At 40.1% G+C, this 12,779-nt stretch overlaps 1 protein-coding gene across 3 annotated transcripts; it reads right to left on the bottom strand.

Moving 5' to 3' along the window:
- Positions 1 to 1,669: 1,669 nt before the first annotated feature.
- Positions 1,670 to 12,353, bottom strand: rnf44 (ring finger protein 44). 3 transcript variants are annotated; one of them, XM_029512273.1, is made up of 11 exons: positions 12,017 to 12,353; positions 8,365 to 8,557; positions 7,787 to 8,009; positions 7,422 to 7,589; positions 6,815 to 6,988; positions 6,527 to 6,688; positions 5,497 to 5,612; positions 5,154 to 5,241; positions 4,877 to 4,998; positions 4,678 to 4,777; positions 1,670 to 4,560 (listed from the first exon to the last, which is right to left on the bottom strand). In XM_029512273.1, exons 2-11 carry the CDS (start codon positions 8,469 to 8,471, stop codon positions 4,498 to 4,500), a joined length of 1,323 nt encoding a protein of 440 aa, XP_029368133.1. In that variant the 5' UTR covers positions 8,472 to 8,557; positions 12,017 to 12,353; the 3' UTR covers positions 1,670 to 4,497. The 3 variants fall into 3 exon arrangements, with proteins under 3 accessions (XP_029368133.1, XP_029368132.1, XP_029368134.1); XM_029512272.1 differs by lacking the exon at positions 12,017 to 12,353 and adding an exon at positions 10,027 to 10,472; XM_029512274.1 differs by lacking the exon at positions 12,017 to 12,353 and adding an exon at positions 10,027 to 10,472 and having other exon boundaries at positions 7,470 to 7,589.
- Between the last annotated feature and the right edge of the window lie 426 nt (positions 12,354 to 12,779).

The raw sequence follows: 12,779 nt of genomic DNA, 5'->3' as shown, positions 1-12,779 counted from the left end.
TTTAAATGAGCCATGACCTGTACATAAGTTAGGTATTTAAAACCTCCAAATTCACCTGTTTATTTTTTTTTTTGTTTGTTTGTTTGTTTTGTTTTTTTGATTGTCATAAAATGACCAAATGCAGGTTGGTTACTATGTAAAGCAGACTGCGTCAAGCTCATGAAGTTTAAAAAGACAATATTTAACAGAAGCCACAGCTTTTACATGTGGCTTTATCTAGTATAGTACAAGTCTGCCCATAGCGTGCCTGTGGTTACTCATAGATGCCTGTTTTGCCTGTAACGTCTAAATGGGCTCATGTAAAGATGTAATTTTCCAACTATAAATTAAAAACATTTTAAAAATGCCCGTTTATTGACACTGTACGACTGCTTGTTTTGAATAGATGGATCAGCTAAATCATTTTCTTTTTTTGTTTGTTTTTGTGCGTGCTGACGAGAAACTGACCTTTTGATGGACGAGATATTTTAGGTAGATTCCTCGTTGGACTGGTTGTGAAAATGACTTGGAGGTACTGTAGGCTAACATTTTACCTGCTCAAAGGAAAATGCAACAGTGGTGATATTGGTATACATCATACATTTATTAGTGAACAACCCTCTCAGATCAGCCACAACATTAAAAAAAAAAAAAAGGAAAAGAAATGATTGCACTACTTGGTAAAGCATAACTAGCAACTTTCATTTAAAAAAAGTACAAATCTTAAAAATTTCAAACAGTATACAGATGTATATATAATACACTAACTAGTTATGTTAAATGCTACAAACAATATGATTCCAATGGAATGAAAAATTATAACATTAATAAGAACCATTTCCTATATATAATATATATTAGTTGTTTTTTTCCCCCACCCCCCAATACAAACATGGAAAAAATGAGGTAACTGTAAATGTGCAAGTACCAAAGCAAAATATCTGCCTAACACAGAACACATGCCCCTGGCTCTGTTGGCGGGTGGGTAGTCTGGTGTTCAGGCAAGGACCCCGAGAGGCCAGGGAGAGTAAGAACAGTAAACCACTATCCCACCACAGCGAAAATCATTGGTAAACAATAAATGGCATCTACGGAGCAATCAATCACAAATCCTAAATAAATTTTAGCTGCTTATTGGAACACATTTTTGCACCACACAAGCTGTGAGATTATTTAATAACTCTTAACAGAAAGACTACAAGACTCTATTCTCAGTTGTCATTAAAAATTACCTCATTACCTAGGCCTTGGTGGGAGTTTATCTTTTTATTGAACAGGGTAGCTGGATATTGTCAATTAAATATTTTCTCCAAAAAATAAGAGTGCTAACATCAACATGAATTAAGGTATCTATATGTGAACAATACATTTTAAGATATTGATACACTGAGAGGAAGAGCCTGATAGGCAGGTACAGTACTACACTGAAATAAGTATGACAACACTTTATTCTTTTTTAATAATCTCTTAAACTATATTGATTTTCACTGACATTGTTTTTAGGGGTATTAGTATAACATGCTTTAAGAATACATGGGATCCATGACAAACTATTGCATTCACGCAAGTGAGTTTTCATACCTAAAAGCAGAACATCTAGCACCTTTTCACTATGGCTTTTGATAAACTACAGTAGTTTCAGAGCATGTTATTTTCAGTCGTTAGGGCAATAACAGTAACACAATGTATGTAAGAATTTCTGGATTCAAGACCAGTTTTTTTTTTTTTATATATAAAATGAAGTTAGCGCAATAAAATCTTGTAGTCATTCAGTTCTATTACAAATGTGTGCAGTACAATGCATGGCAGTTATCAGCTGAGCGTTAAGATCCAAACCCCCAGAACCCAAAGCCAACTAGAGCTAAAAATCAGTTGGGATCTGGTTGACAAGCATGCATATTGTGCACCATTAAATAGGTCCCCACCAGATTTTTGAGATATCCTCCACTATAACACACTTGTTTAACTTTTTTTTTTTTTTTTTAAGTCATGCAAAACACCTCTGAAGTAGATTTGGGAGTGAATTAGGTAGGATAGTGTGCACTGCCGCACATTTAGAGATGGGATCACAACCGTTATGTCTCAACATATGGTTTGAGTACAAAAACCGAACAGGTTTGAATAATACACTTGTAATGAGTTGCAGTGTACGTTGCCTCTTTTCAGTGAATATTAATAACATATTTACTGATCTTTTTTCTTGCATGCCTGTCTTTAAATGATGTAATATTTACTATTTCAGACAAAACAGAATATTATTGATTACATTAAATTATTTGTGGTCTGAGGAAAACGACCAAACTAAATTCAGTTATAACCTTTTCATGGCATCCTTTCCATTTGAAATGGACTGTTCTCCTTTATTTTTTATATACTGAGAGGCCCTGAGTGATTTTTTTTAACTTACAATATATGCCAGCGAATAGATATGTACACATAGGTTAATTCTCAGAGCTGTGGGTTTAACTCATTAAATGGCTTCTTTTTTTTCTCTTGAAAGTGGCACACACGTCAAAGACTCACATTCACTTAAGAAACATAAGTTAAGAAAAAGGCAAGATCCCTTTACACATAAAAGCAAAGGTTACAACTGCCTGTTAGTGCTTACTGGGGCAGTTAAGAGACAAGAGTGAGTGGAAAGCAAAGGTTCATTTGTTGCTCTTCTCCCTTTCACCCCAAATGTATCCTGTTTTTTTTTTCTTTTTTCTCTTTCTTTCTTTTTTTTTTTTTAAGTGTGAACACAAGCGGGGAACTAGAAGTCTAAACAGTGTTTCTACACTACTGACACTGTGTCATTTGAAGGCCGTCGTGATCACTGTGAATTACAGACAGCTGGCATAACATGGAGTGTCACCAGTGACTTCTACGAGGGTTTTCAACATTCTTCTGTCTTCAAATGTTTATCTAAAAGCATTCACACTGAAGCTATACATACAGTTGCTCTTTTAAAACACCATTACTGTGGCCTAACACAATGACCTGACCAAGTTACCAGAATATAACACATACGATACACAAACGTTGTTAGTGCTCCAACTGTTTCCTTCAACTTATTTTCTCTGGAAGATAAACCAATAAATAAACCTTTTCTTAAAAAAAAAAAAAGTCATACTTTTAAAACAAGTGGAAATGACAAAGTATTTTCAGGATTAGTAATAGGTTTGTGCTTGTCAAGGTCATAAGAAGGCAGGTCTCAAATCTTGAACAGTAGGCTATATCTGTATATAGGATTTGGCTCACAAATAAAAGAAATAAAATGCCCGGTATTCTGAATGGGCAAGAAAATGTTCATTTAAAACTCGCCACTCACTGCACATATTGCTCTCTGCACAGGCCTCCAGAGGTCTATGGCATCAGCCTAGCCTTCAGATGAGGACTCCCATCCTTTAACGCAGTCAGGTTGGAACCACATGCTAGTCTTCCCTCATGGCGCTTTCTGAATAAGCAAGCAGTTCTTTTAGTATGCTTCTTTGTCTCTTCTTTTTCTTAAAATTTGATAATTTTGGTGGCAATGCTTGATTAAAATATTGCTAGTCTGAATCAACAGTTCATGCAAATCTTAGCATGCTGCCCTGTATCCAGTGGTTACACAATGCATTGGGTCTGTGAACAGGACAAACACACATACACACGCACACACACACACACACGTACACACACGTACACACTTGCCAGAGGAACAATGCTGACATGGAGGGTGGATGTAGCACTTGTGCAGTTATGCCAGATGACCTTGAAAAGACGCAGTCCGTTAATCCATGGCCGCTTTTGTACAGATATGTGTTCCAGAGTAGATTATCTGGGGTGGAGGATACCCCACCGTTGCATGTCCCATAACCTCAGGCTTAACAGAGTCTGCATTTTACCACAGCAAGTCACACTTTCACAATAGCATTGGCAAAATGTCAAACAAATACGGGGTAAAACTGGTGAAATTATCAATACATTATTGCAGAACATACATTATTAACAAGTCACTTTGCCCAACACCTACACAAACATGCATCTATGATGGTCAGGCGTTGCCTCCAAACACAGATACCCATGTTGAAGAATTCCTATTATTTTTCTGCTAATTGCACAAGGTGTCCAGCCTATGATCCTCTAGGCTCCCAACTCGCCTCTTCCAAAGCAGGACGCACACTATTCATGAACATCACAACCAAATCCATTAAAGAAAAATGAAACCCTGTAAACAAAAGCAGCAAATAATGCATTGTAGGGAAAATCTTTGGAATCTGCAACAAGGGGGCAGAGAAAGAACTGGCTGGCAATCCCAGAACTCTGGCTATAGGCTGCAATAGGCAGTGGGTTTCATGAGACTTAGACCATGAAGCACAGCAGAGGTACAACAGGCTCCAGAAACAATCCTGGATTGCTTATTATTTAGGAAGGGGCAGAAGTAGTGGGTTGGTAAGCTATATTTACTAGAGGACGCAGGTTAGGTGGCAGGTGTCCCCAGCTCCGGGACAGACTCTGGTGTGTACAGCTTTCCAGTTCAGCACTTAGAGACAGTTCTCACTCCACCTCCCGGTGTACATCCGAGGCATCGGCTCGGCAGATGGGACAAGTGCGATTGGTCTGGAAGCAAAGACATTAAAACAACATTCAGCATAAGATTCACTGTAAAGGGCAAGACACACAGAACAATGAGGAAAAATTGGAATGGTCGAAGTGTTGAAATTGACATCAACTCACCTTTAACCATTTATCCACACACTTGGCGTGAAATTCGTGGTTACAAGGTAATACCCGAAGTAGCTGCCTACACTCAAAGTCACTAAAGCACACAACACACCTGAGGGAAAGAAGGGAAAGATGCATCAATATTATAAAATATTGATTATAAAGATCATATGTAAGGCATTTATCTGATTAAGGTGAGGAATGTGCTTACAGCGTTTGCTCAGATAGATGATTCTCTGAGTTGAATCTGTAGGACGGAAGTTGCTCTATGTCTGCTTTTGTGAGTCCACGTGGTTTTGCTTCACCCAATCTCTCTGCTAGATTCAGTAATGCCTAAAGAGGGCAGGGGGAGCAGGGGATCAAGTCACGCCTTTGTAATCTAGTAAAAAACTGACAACTTAGTTATCATAATTAAACCCCCAGAAAGTTTGTCCTGCTTAGAGCAAAGAGCTCCACCTCTGCTGTTTTCCTCTCACCACCACACCGACCTCATAGTTCTCCATCTCCACATCGTCCACATCCAGGTCTAAACTGATGGCTGGACCCACAGCTGTTGGAGGCACAGGAAGCATTGACCTGAGCAGAGGAAGAGAGACATTACCAACTGAGCAAACTTTCACTGCAATCCCAGAAATGGACCTGTCAAGCAAATACCAGGATTGAGATGTAACGGTCAGTATTTCTTTCATTCCACAATTGATTTTGAAAAAGTAAAGTGCTGACTCAGCTGCAGTATTCTGGCTCAGATAGTAGACCAGTTGATCACTGAGGCCAGCAACTTGTTTATCCAGCATTATATACACACAGGATGTTTCTTTTGCAGGTACTCACAGAAAGTAAGGGAGGAAGCCAGGGTAGTAAGATGGAGGGGGTGGAGGAGGGGGGAGCGGTTGCTGCAAACGATACCTCTGTCCACTCACTCGCCGGGGCAACATGTGGGGATATGGCTGTGGAGAGACACACACATTAATGAAATGATGCACATTACAAGCCTGTAATTTAAGTGAACAATCTACACTGCATACAGCTGTGTATAGGATTACATTTACACACACAAATAGGACAGAACATGCAGCAGCTCTGGGGTTTGTCGTTTGATGGAGTTGTGCTTTGCAACAGCAGGTAATGTATTGAAAAGTAAGGCAACATTATAACCTTCCTCTTATAAAATTAATTATTTCACAGAGTAGTTTAACAGTTTATACTTTTATACTTAACTAATAAAATATGCATGTCCTATCCTACTTAAAACGGACTTGGATGATGCTCTTCCTGGGATAACCATAGCAAGAATTTGGCAATATTTACAAGTGACAAAGTAAACATAACCTCCTATCATAGGGAACATGTGAAAATTGTCAGTACACCTCAATTAGTAAGCCACGTGTGCTTAGCAGACTGCTGCTGAAATTTTAAATTAACTAAAACTTTATATTTTGAAATATTTACAGGCAGACATTGTATCCTCCTCTCTCATCTTTACACAAATATTGGCCAATAACTTGCAGATAGCATTGCCCATCCCTAAAGTATGCATATGTAATTTTTCAATAACTTTGACTTGGCTCTGAATAAGCAACATAAAAATAGGATGAATGGTATATGAAATTACCAATGAAAATTAGATTTATGCTCTTTTAAGTGTTTGTTTAAAACCAACACTTGGAAGAAGTGATGACCATTCTAGTTCATGCAGCAGTTGTTATGTTGTTTGCCAATTTGTTGAGGTCTTAGCTGCCTGGTGTAATTAATAAGCTCCCTGTTGATATTAAACATGTAAGGCAGCGCATACTAGAAGAGTTATGAGTGCACTGTTTTCTTTGCAAAATATTGGTCAGAAAATGTCAGACCACTGCCTTACCACTCCAAAGGGAAGCTCCTGATGCAGAGGCTCTTGAGGAAGATACTGCAGGGGCAGAGAAGGAGGCAGCGCTGGTGGGTGATGAGAGGGAGGGTAAGAGAAGGTCCCTAATGGGTGCTGCTCCCCTCTTAGGTCAACTTCATTATCTACCCTCTGTAGAGGCTGAAAAGAGAGTGAAAACATTGTGATCCAACTCAAAATATGCATGAAAATTGACAAAAGTGGTGAAATTCTACATGCATTTTCCAAAGTTTTCACAGATAAACAGGAGTAATGCTAACTACTCACCATGCGTGAGTGCTGAGGCTGTAAAGGGACAAATTGGCTCAAAGGAGTAAGGTGCGGTGGCTGGTGGGGGGGTACAGATGGGGTTGGGTGCAATACAAAATGTTCGCTGGAGATCAGGGGTGGAAAGGCTTGATAAGACACTGGCATATGCTGCATGGTACATGCCTGTATGAGCTAAAGAGAGGAAATAAAACAGAAGAAGGGGTATACATTTATGCAAGTCCGTTTTTGGTTTGTTTTTTTGTTTGTTTGTTTTTTTTAGCAGCCTCCATCTAACAAAAGTAAATGAGCTTCCTATATCCACAGTAAGGCAGTCATAATGAAAGCATGTTGTAAGCATGTTGTGAAGAGAGGTGAAGCATTACATAAAACCAGAGCACTGACAGTACTGTCATAACACCATTCTAGTTCTTTTCCTGTGTCATTTTTTTTTTCACAATTTACAAATTAAATGTATAACACAATCATATCTTGGTGTCAACATTAAAACAATGTTACAAATCCTACATAGTAACAGCAGCAGTCATGGACAGTGACAGATTGCATGGCTGGTATGGTGTGCTACATGGGTGCCACTGACATTTGGGCCCTTCCTTTTTAAACTCACAGGAGGAGGAAGGCAGCAGAGCAGAGAGAGCTGTCCACTGAACATTACCGAGCATGCTGGGAGCTGCTGAGCGTTGCACCCTGGAATGGGCTGCCCGGTGTGGATGGGAAATCCATGGGTCGTCACCGTCGTAACAGTGTATGATATTGGAACTGATCCCTGGTGCATCTTTTGAGAAAAGAAGTAGGGGAGATTGGATAACTCCACAATCTGAAAAGCAGCCTGTCTGCCAATATAACTGCACAACAACTTGCATGTGTCATAATAAATTTGTACGTTACTACTACAGCTGGTCAGGACAACAAATTGTGATTTACTGTTACTGTACAAGTTCTTTTACCGGCAAGTTGTTCTAGTTCTTTTACCTGGTCATGTAGATCCACCATGATGGGGCTCTGCTGGGACAGGTGAGCAGCAGGATGAAGCATGCGTGGTGGTGTGCTGGTGTGGCTGTATTGTCTGGACTCATCTAAAGGAACCTGTTGGTGATGCTGAGAGAAAAGCAGATGGTGGAAGTTCTCATCCTGGACCAGGGAAGTGTGCAGTACAGGTCTGTCTCGTCTCCCCCACTGGCGTCTCACTGGTGGGCTATTTAAAAAAAAAAAAAAAAAAAAAAAAAAAATCACATAGAAAAAACTGTTTCATTGTCACGCCTCTAGAAGTTAGAGCTATTTTTTCTTTTTAAATGAGCTCTCACTCTTCATCTCAGTGTAGAATATGTGGCTGAGATCATTTAGATATGCCTAAGATATTTAAATATACCCTTTTTTTTTTATTAATGTCCACAGAAATTTCACAAAACTGATTTTAAAATGAATGAAACTTATGGCAGTAATAGCATATTACTGATTACCCAGTGGGTAAGGCAACAACTAACCCACTGACATTTGGTTGTTGTTTGTAATGTATCCTTATGTTAATTCTAAACCAAATTTTTTTTTACCTTCTCCTGAGATGCACTGGCGCGTTGCAGGGCTCTCCAAGGAACCTCCTGGGGTTTAAGGGGGCTGTTGGTGGCAGCCTATTTACTGCTATTTCCCATGGTCGCATTGGTGACGTCGTGCAGACGAGTCACACTCTGGGAAAAGAAATGGTACAGTGGAGGCACTTGTATGTTGCCTCTGATTGTCTTAACCCTGCAAAAAAAATAACAAAACAAAAACAGCATATTCAGAAATTTTGCTTTTCATTATTCTTATTCTATAGAGCTTACCATTCTCTGTGTTTACCCAGTAAGCACAGTTGCATTGCAGAAATATGGTTTGAAAAAAATGTTAATTAGAGCTCCCCAACAGTCATATTCCAGATGACAAGTGAAATGCCTACAGTGCCAGAGACATTTTAGAACCCTGTGTCAAAATTTCTGATTATCAGGCATGTTGTACAAACACATACATGTGGGACTGTTGTAAAGTTTAATCATATATGTATATGCTAATGTAACAGAGGTTAGTAAAGTTAAATAATTGTAATTTTTGAAGACCACTCGACGTATTGGAATTTGATAGCACCACAGCATTCGATAATTTCACCATCAGGAATAAAGAAACTACAAAGTGCTACATTTCAGTTTCATTAACCTCAAACCTAAATTTTCTTAAATTATTTTGCAAATAGCTTACATAACAAACACTCATGTACCAGAGTTTCATGGTGACATTACACATATTACTGTACTGTGGACCCACAAGACTACTTCACTCAATGTTTAGAGGTCTTTGACTCTGAAAGGGGCACGTCCAAAATACTCATTTTTGAATAAGATTAAAAATTGCACATTTCATTTTCTCTTATATGACATATAATATGTCGACCATAATGACTATTTGGGTCTCTAAGATGTCTCGTAATTTTTTACTTTTTAAATAATAATAATAAAAAAAATCGTGCTTCACACATGTGTAATACACACCATGGAGAGTTATTACCATCTGTAAGACAAATAACAATTACAGGTGTTACAGTTTATAACTGAGTCCTTTCCATATTCTATTGTAGAAAATGAGACACTGCGTCGTCTCTATTCAGTTATAGTTACATCTTTGATCTTATGTCACCACACACACATCAGCGGAAATGCAGTGTATTCAGAAATGTCTGAGAATCAGTGTGGTTAATATGGTGTGCTCGTGTACAGAATAAATAGGGGTCGCTGTAGTCTGCCTGAACAAAAACATGGAAAGCCATGTGCTCAAAAGACAAAGCAACAACAAAAGATGTAGTAGACGAGCGGACGGCTCGCTACTCGCTAGTTTAGGAGGCCGCCGTGCCTTTGCATCGGTTCTCGCTGGTGTGATGCAAAGCCCCGTGGACACGGCTGGGGCAAAGAGGAATCTTATTGTTGTTGCAGCAGCTGGTTCCTCTCCGCCAGCGCACAGCCGACGTCCGCTGTTAAAGGGGGCTGCTAACTTTAGCCAGGCAAGGCTAACGCTTTGTCCAAACATAGAGGGGCTGCGCTGCAGTTCGGCGGCAGCCTCCTTAGCCAGCAAGCTAATTACGGCTTGGACGTCCGCTCAGCTCCCGCTTTCCCGTGAAAACAACAGGTTACGCCGCACACAGCGGCACAGCACGGACACGTTCAGAAACAACACTGCCTACATCTTACTTTGTTAGCTAGTTCGCTTGCTCGGTGAGAAGGGGAGCTGGCAGGTGTTTCAGCCTCCGAAACGTCGAGTCCCATGAAGTTGTCCTGGCACGTAACCGCCTCTAACCGACCACCATCACCTGACGTTAAACTGACGCCAAAGGACGGTCGATCCGCCGCCGTTTCCTCAGACAGATTTTTTTTTTGACAATGTCCCAGACGGAGCTGCTATTAGCTCGCTACGGCTAACCAGCTAACACAACACTTCCAACTGCTGCAAGGAGGATCGGTTTCCTTCACGAACCGGACCGGGTCCTCTAGGTACCGGTGGGGTCTGCCTGGGCGTGAGGAGACCGTTAATGAGCGCGTGAGACGACGAACTTAGCGAAGCGGACACAGAAAACATTCCTTGGCGCGTGTATGTTCCTTGAAATGCATTGTTATGGTGAAGCCACGCCTTCTCTTCCAGGCGACCAATCGGCGCGGAGCAAACACAGACAGCAGACGGCCCTGGCTACAATGTATCTAAACAGACAGTTCTTCCTGTTGTGTGTCGTTTATAAACAACAAGCTCTCCAAAGGTCACATGACCGCCACACAGCAAGATAATACACTAACTCAACTAAACTAAGCACACATAATCCTAAGAAAATGAATACGTGCATGTCCTCTGACGTTTTTCCTTCCGGTGTTATGCCACCTTGAACATATACAGCTGTACAGTGCTTTTTTTAAAATAATAGTCACCCGAGGGGGAAAGTGACAAGCTACAATTACTCATTTAGGCAACTGGGCTGAAATACAACCCCCCCCCCTCCCAACTATACGAAGCAGGTATTTACTTTATAGCCTTCAAGTAGATTTTTATCTGCCAAATCGTTTTAGACAACACAATGCAATGCAATGTTTTAAAGGCAACTAACCGGCAGAATATAAAGTAAATTTAAATTGTAGCTCCACATCAAAATCAATACAGTAGTATCTTTAACCATAATAATAACTGTAATGATTATCATCTAATAAATACTTTAACTTATGTAACCTCAAGTGCATTTAATTTATGTAAATATTATAAACATATAATAAAAAAAATCTGTACGTGTAAAATTGAATGTAGGACCGTTGAAGTTGTATTTTTATATTGTGGCATTCTAACTTTTGTTTTTGTTATCGATGTAGACAGATATTTCACCACAGGCAATCATTATGAGATATTATTTTAATAGATTATTATTACAAATATAATTTTCACAGTATTGTATAGCCATCTGAGAATAATTGATGTGACAAAATAATGGAATTGACAATACATCAAAAACAAAAACATAAGTGATCAATTTAATTCAAAGTGTAGGTTTATTTTAGAATATAACAATCAGTCAATATAAACCAAGTGTTTAGTTGAAGAATATACTGCTTTTGTGTGGGCCTGGTACTGTACTGTGGCCTACAGTCTGTTTAGACTCCCACTGGAGGCCACAGTGTCCTACTGTAGGCTACCCAGTCGGTTATGTAATGTTGCACTTGCATGATGAAGTGAGAACAACCCTCCACCAGCTGTTATGCGAAATTCTTCTCATTGGTCTTTGCAGTACAGCAAATACAGCTATGGAAGATTGGGTTTTAATGTTGCCCTGCACCCTTAAAGAGCTTTATTAGGCCATAAAGGCTACCTATCAGGCCCAGTTTGTCCTGTGAGAGTTAATAAATAATGTCTTCGTCTGTTCTGGTTTCTTCGCTGCAAAGCATGGAGCATTTTCCAGTCTTTCGACAGGCTCCGAAAGTAAAGACCTAATGAAAAGCTTACTAAGGGGAGAAGCGGCGCCATTCAACACAGGCTAAATGTAAACATTACAACATCGCACTCGGTAGCAGCAAAACAAGGAGGGGCTGGAGGTTGAGCAGGATGACAGCCCCTAATAACCAGTCTAATCATCTCCCTTCAACACACACCGTGCATCTCCAAAATTCAACCGAGACGAGGCAATAACAGAAGGAGCAGTGCGGTTACCTGATTGTTAATGTGCAAGCATCTGATCACTGATATTTTCCTCGTAATGTTCACATCTCGTTAAGCTAAGTGCTGCATCCCATGGTCAGCTGTTCCCGTGTGGAACATTCCGCGGAGTTCACCACTGCTGCAAAAGAGGTGATAAACATCAGACGCTCGTGTTGTCACCACATGTTGTCGGAATATTGCGCGGATTCGCGGCTTCACAACCCCCCGAGGTCACTTTCGTAATCGCCGCTTCTTGGTTTTGAAAACGGTAATCCAGCCCCACGGTTGTTTAAAGTTTCTGCAGTTCCTCGTTACACCCCCGTTTCTGCGCATTTCCAGAACGGAGCGCATCCGCCGCGCAGCCATTTTTACCGTAATGAACAGAAAAAGTGCGTCGGTCTAAAGCCTAAATTCAGTTCCGTTCATTCGGATTCCGTTTGAACTACGAGTCGCGGTTTCTAATGAATAGTACCCCTATACGAGTAATGCCATGCTTTATCATGATTTCTAGAATAAAAGTGCAGGATCGGTGCTGACAGCATTTGCTTCAAGTATCTACGGTAAAATCACACAGATGTCTGTATATTATCGTCTCATTATGCATTTTGCTCATAAACGGGTGTACAGTGCTGTAGTTACGTGGTACGGATAGTTTGACATACTTTGGTGGGTAATTCAACCAATTATACATCGTCATTTGCTGATCATGTGTTTTGTAGTGAAGAAGATGTAGAAAGCCATTTACCTGAGTATAGACCTGAGTAAATGTACTTAC

This window comes from Echeneis naucrates, chromosome 10, assembly GCF_900963305.1.
Source record: "Echeneis naucrates chromosome 10, fEcheNa1.1, whole genome shotgun sequence".
Classification (NCBI taxonomy): domain Eukaryota; kingdom Metazoa; phylum Chordata; class Actinopteri; order Carangiformes; family Echeneidae; genus Echeneis; species Echeneis naucrates.
This window is presented reverse-complemented; position numbering and strand designations above follow the sequence as displayed.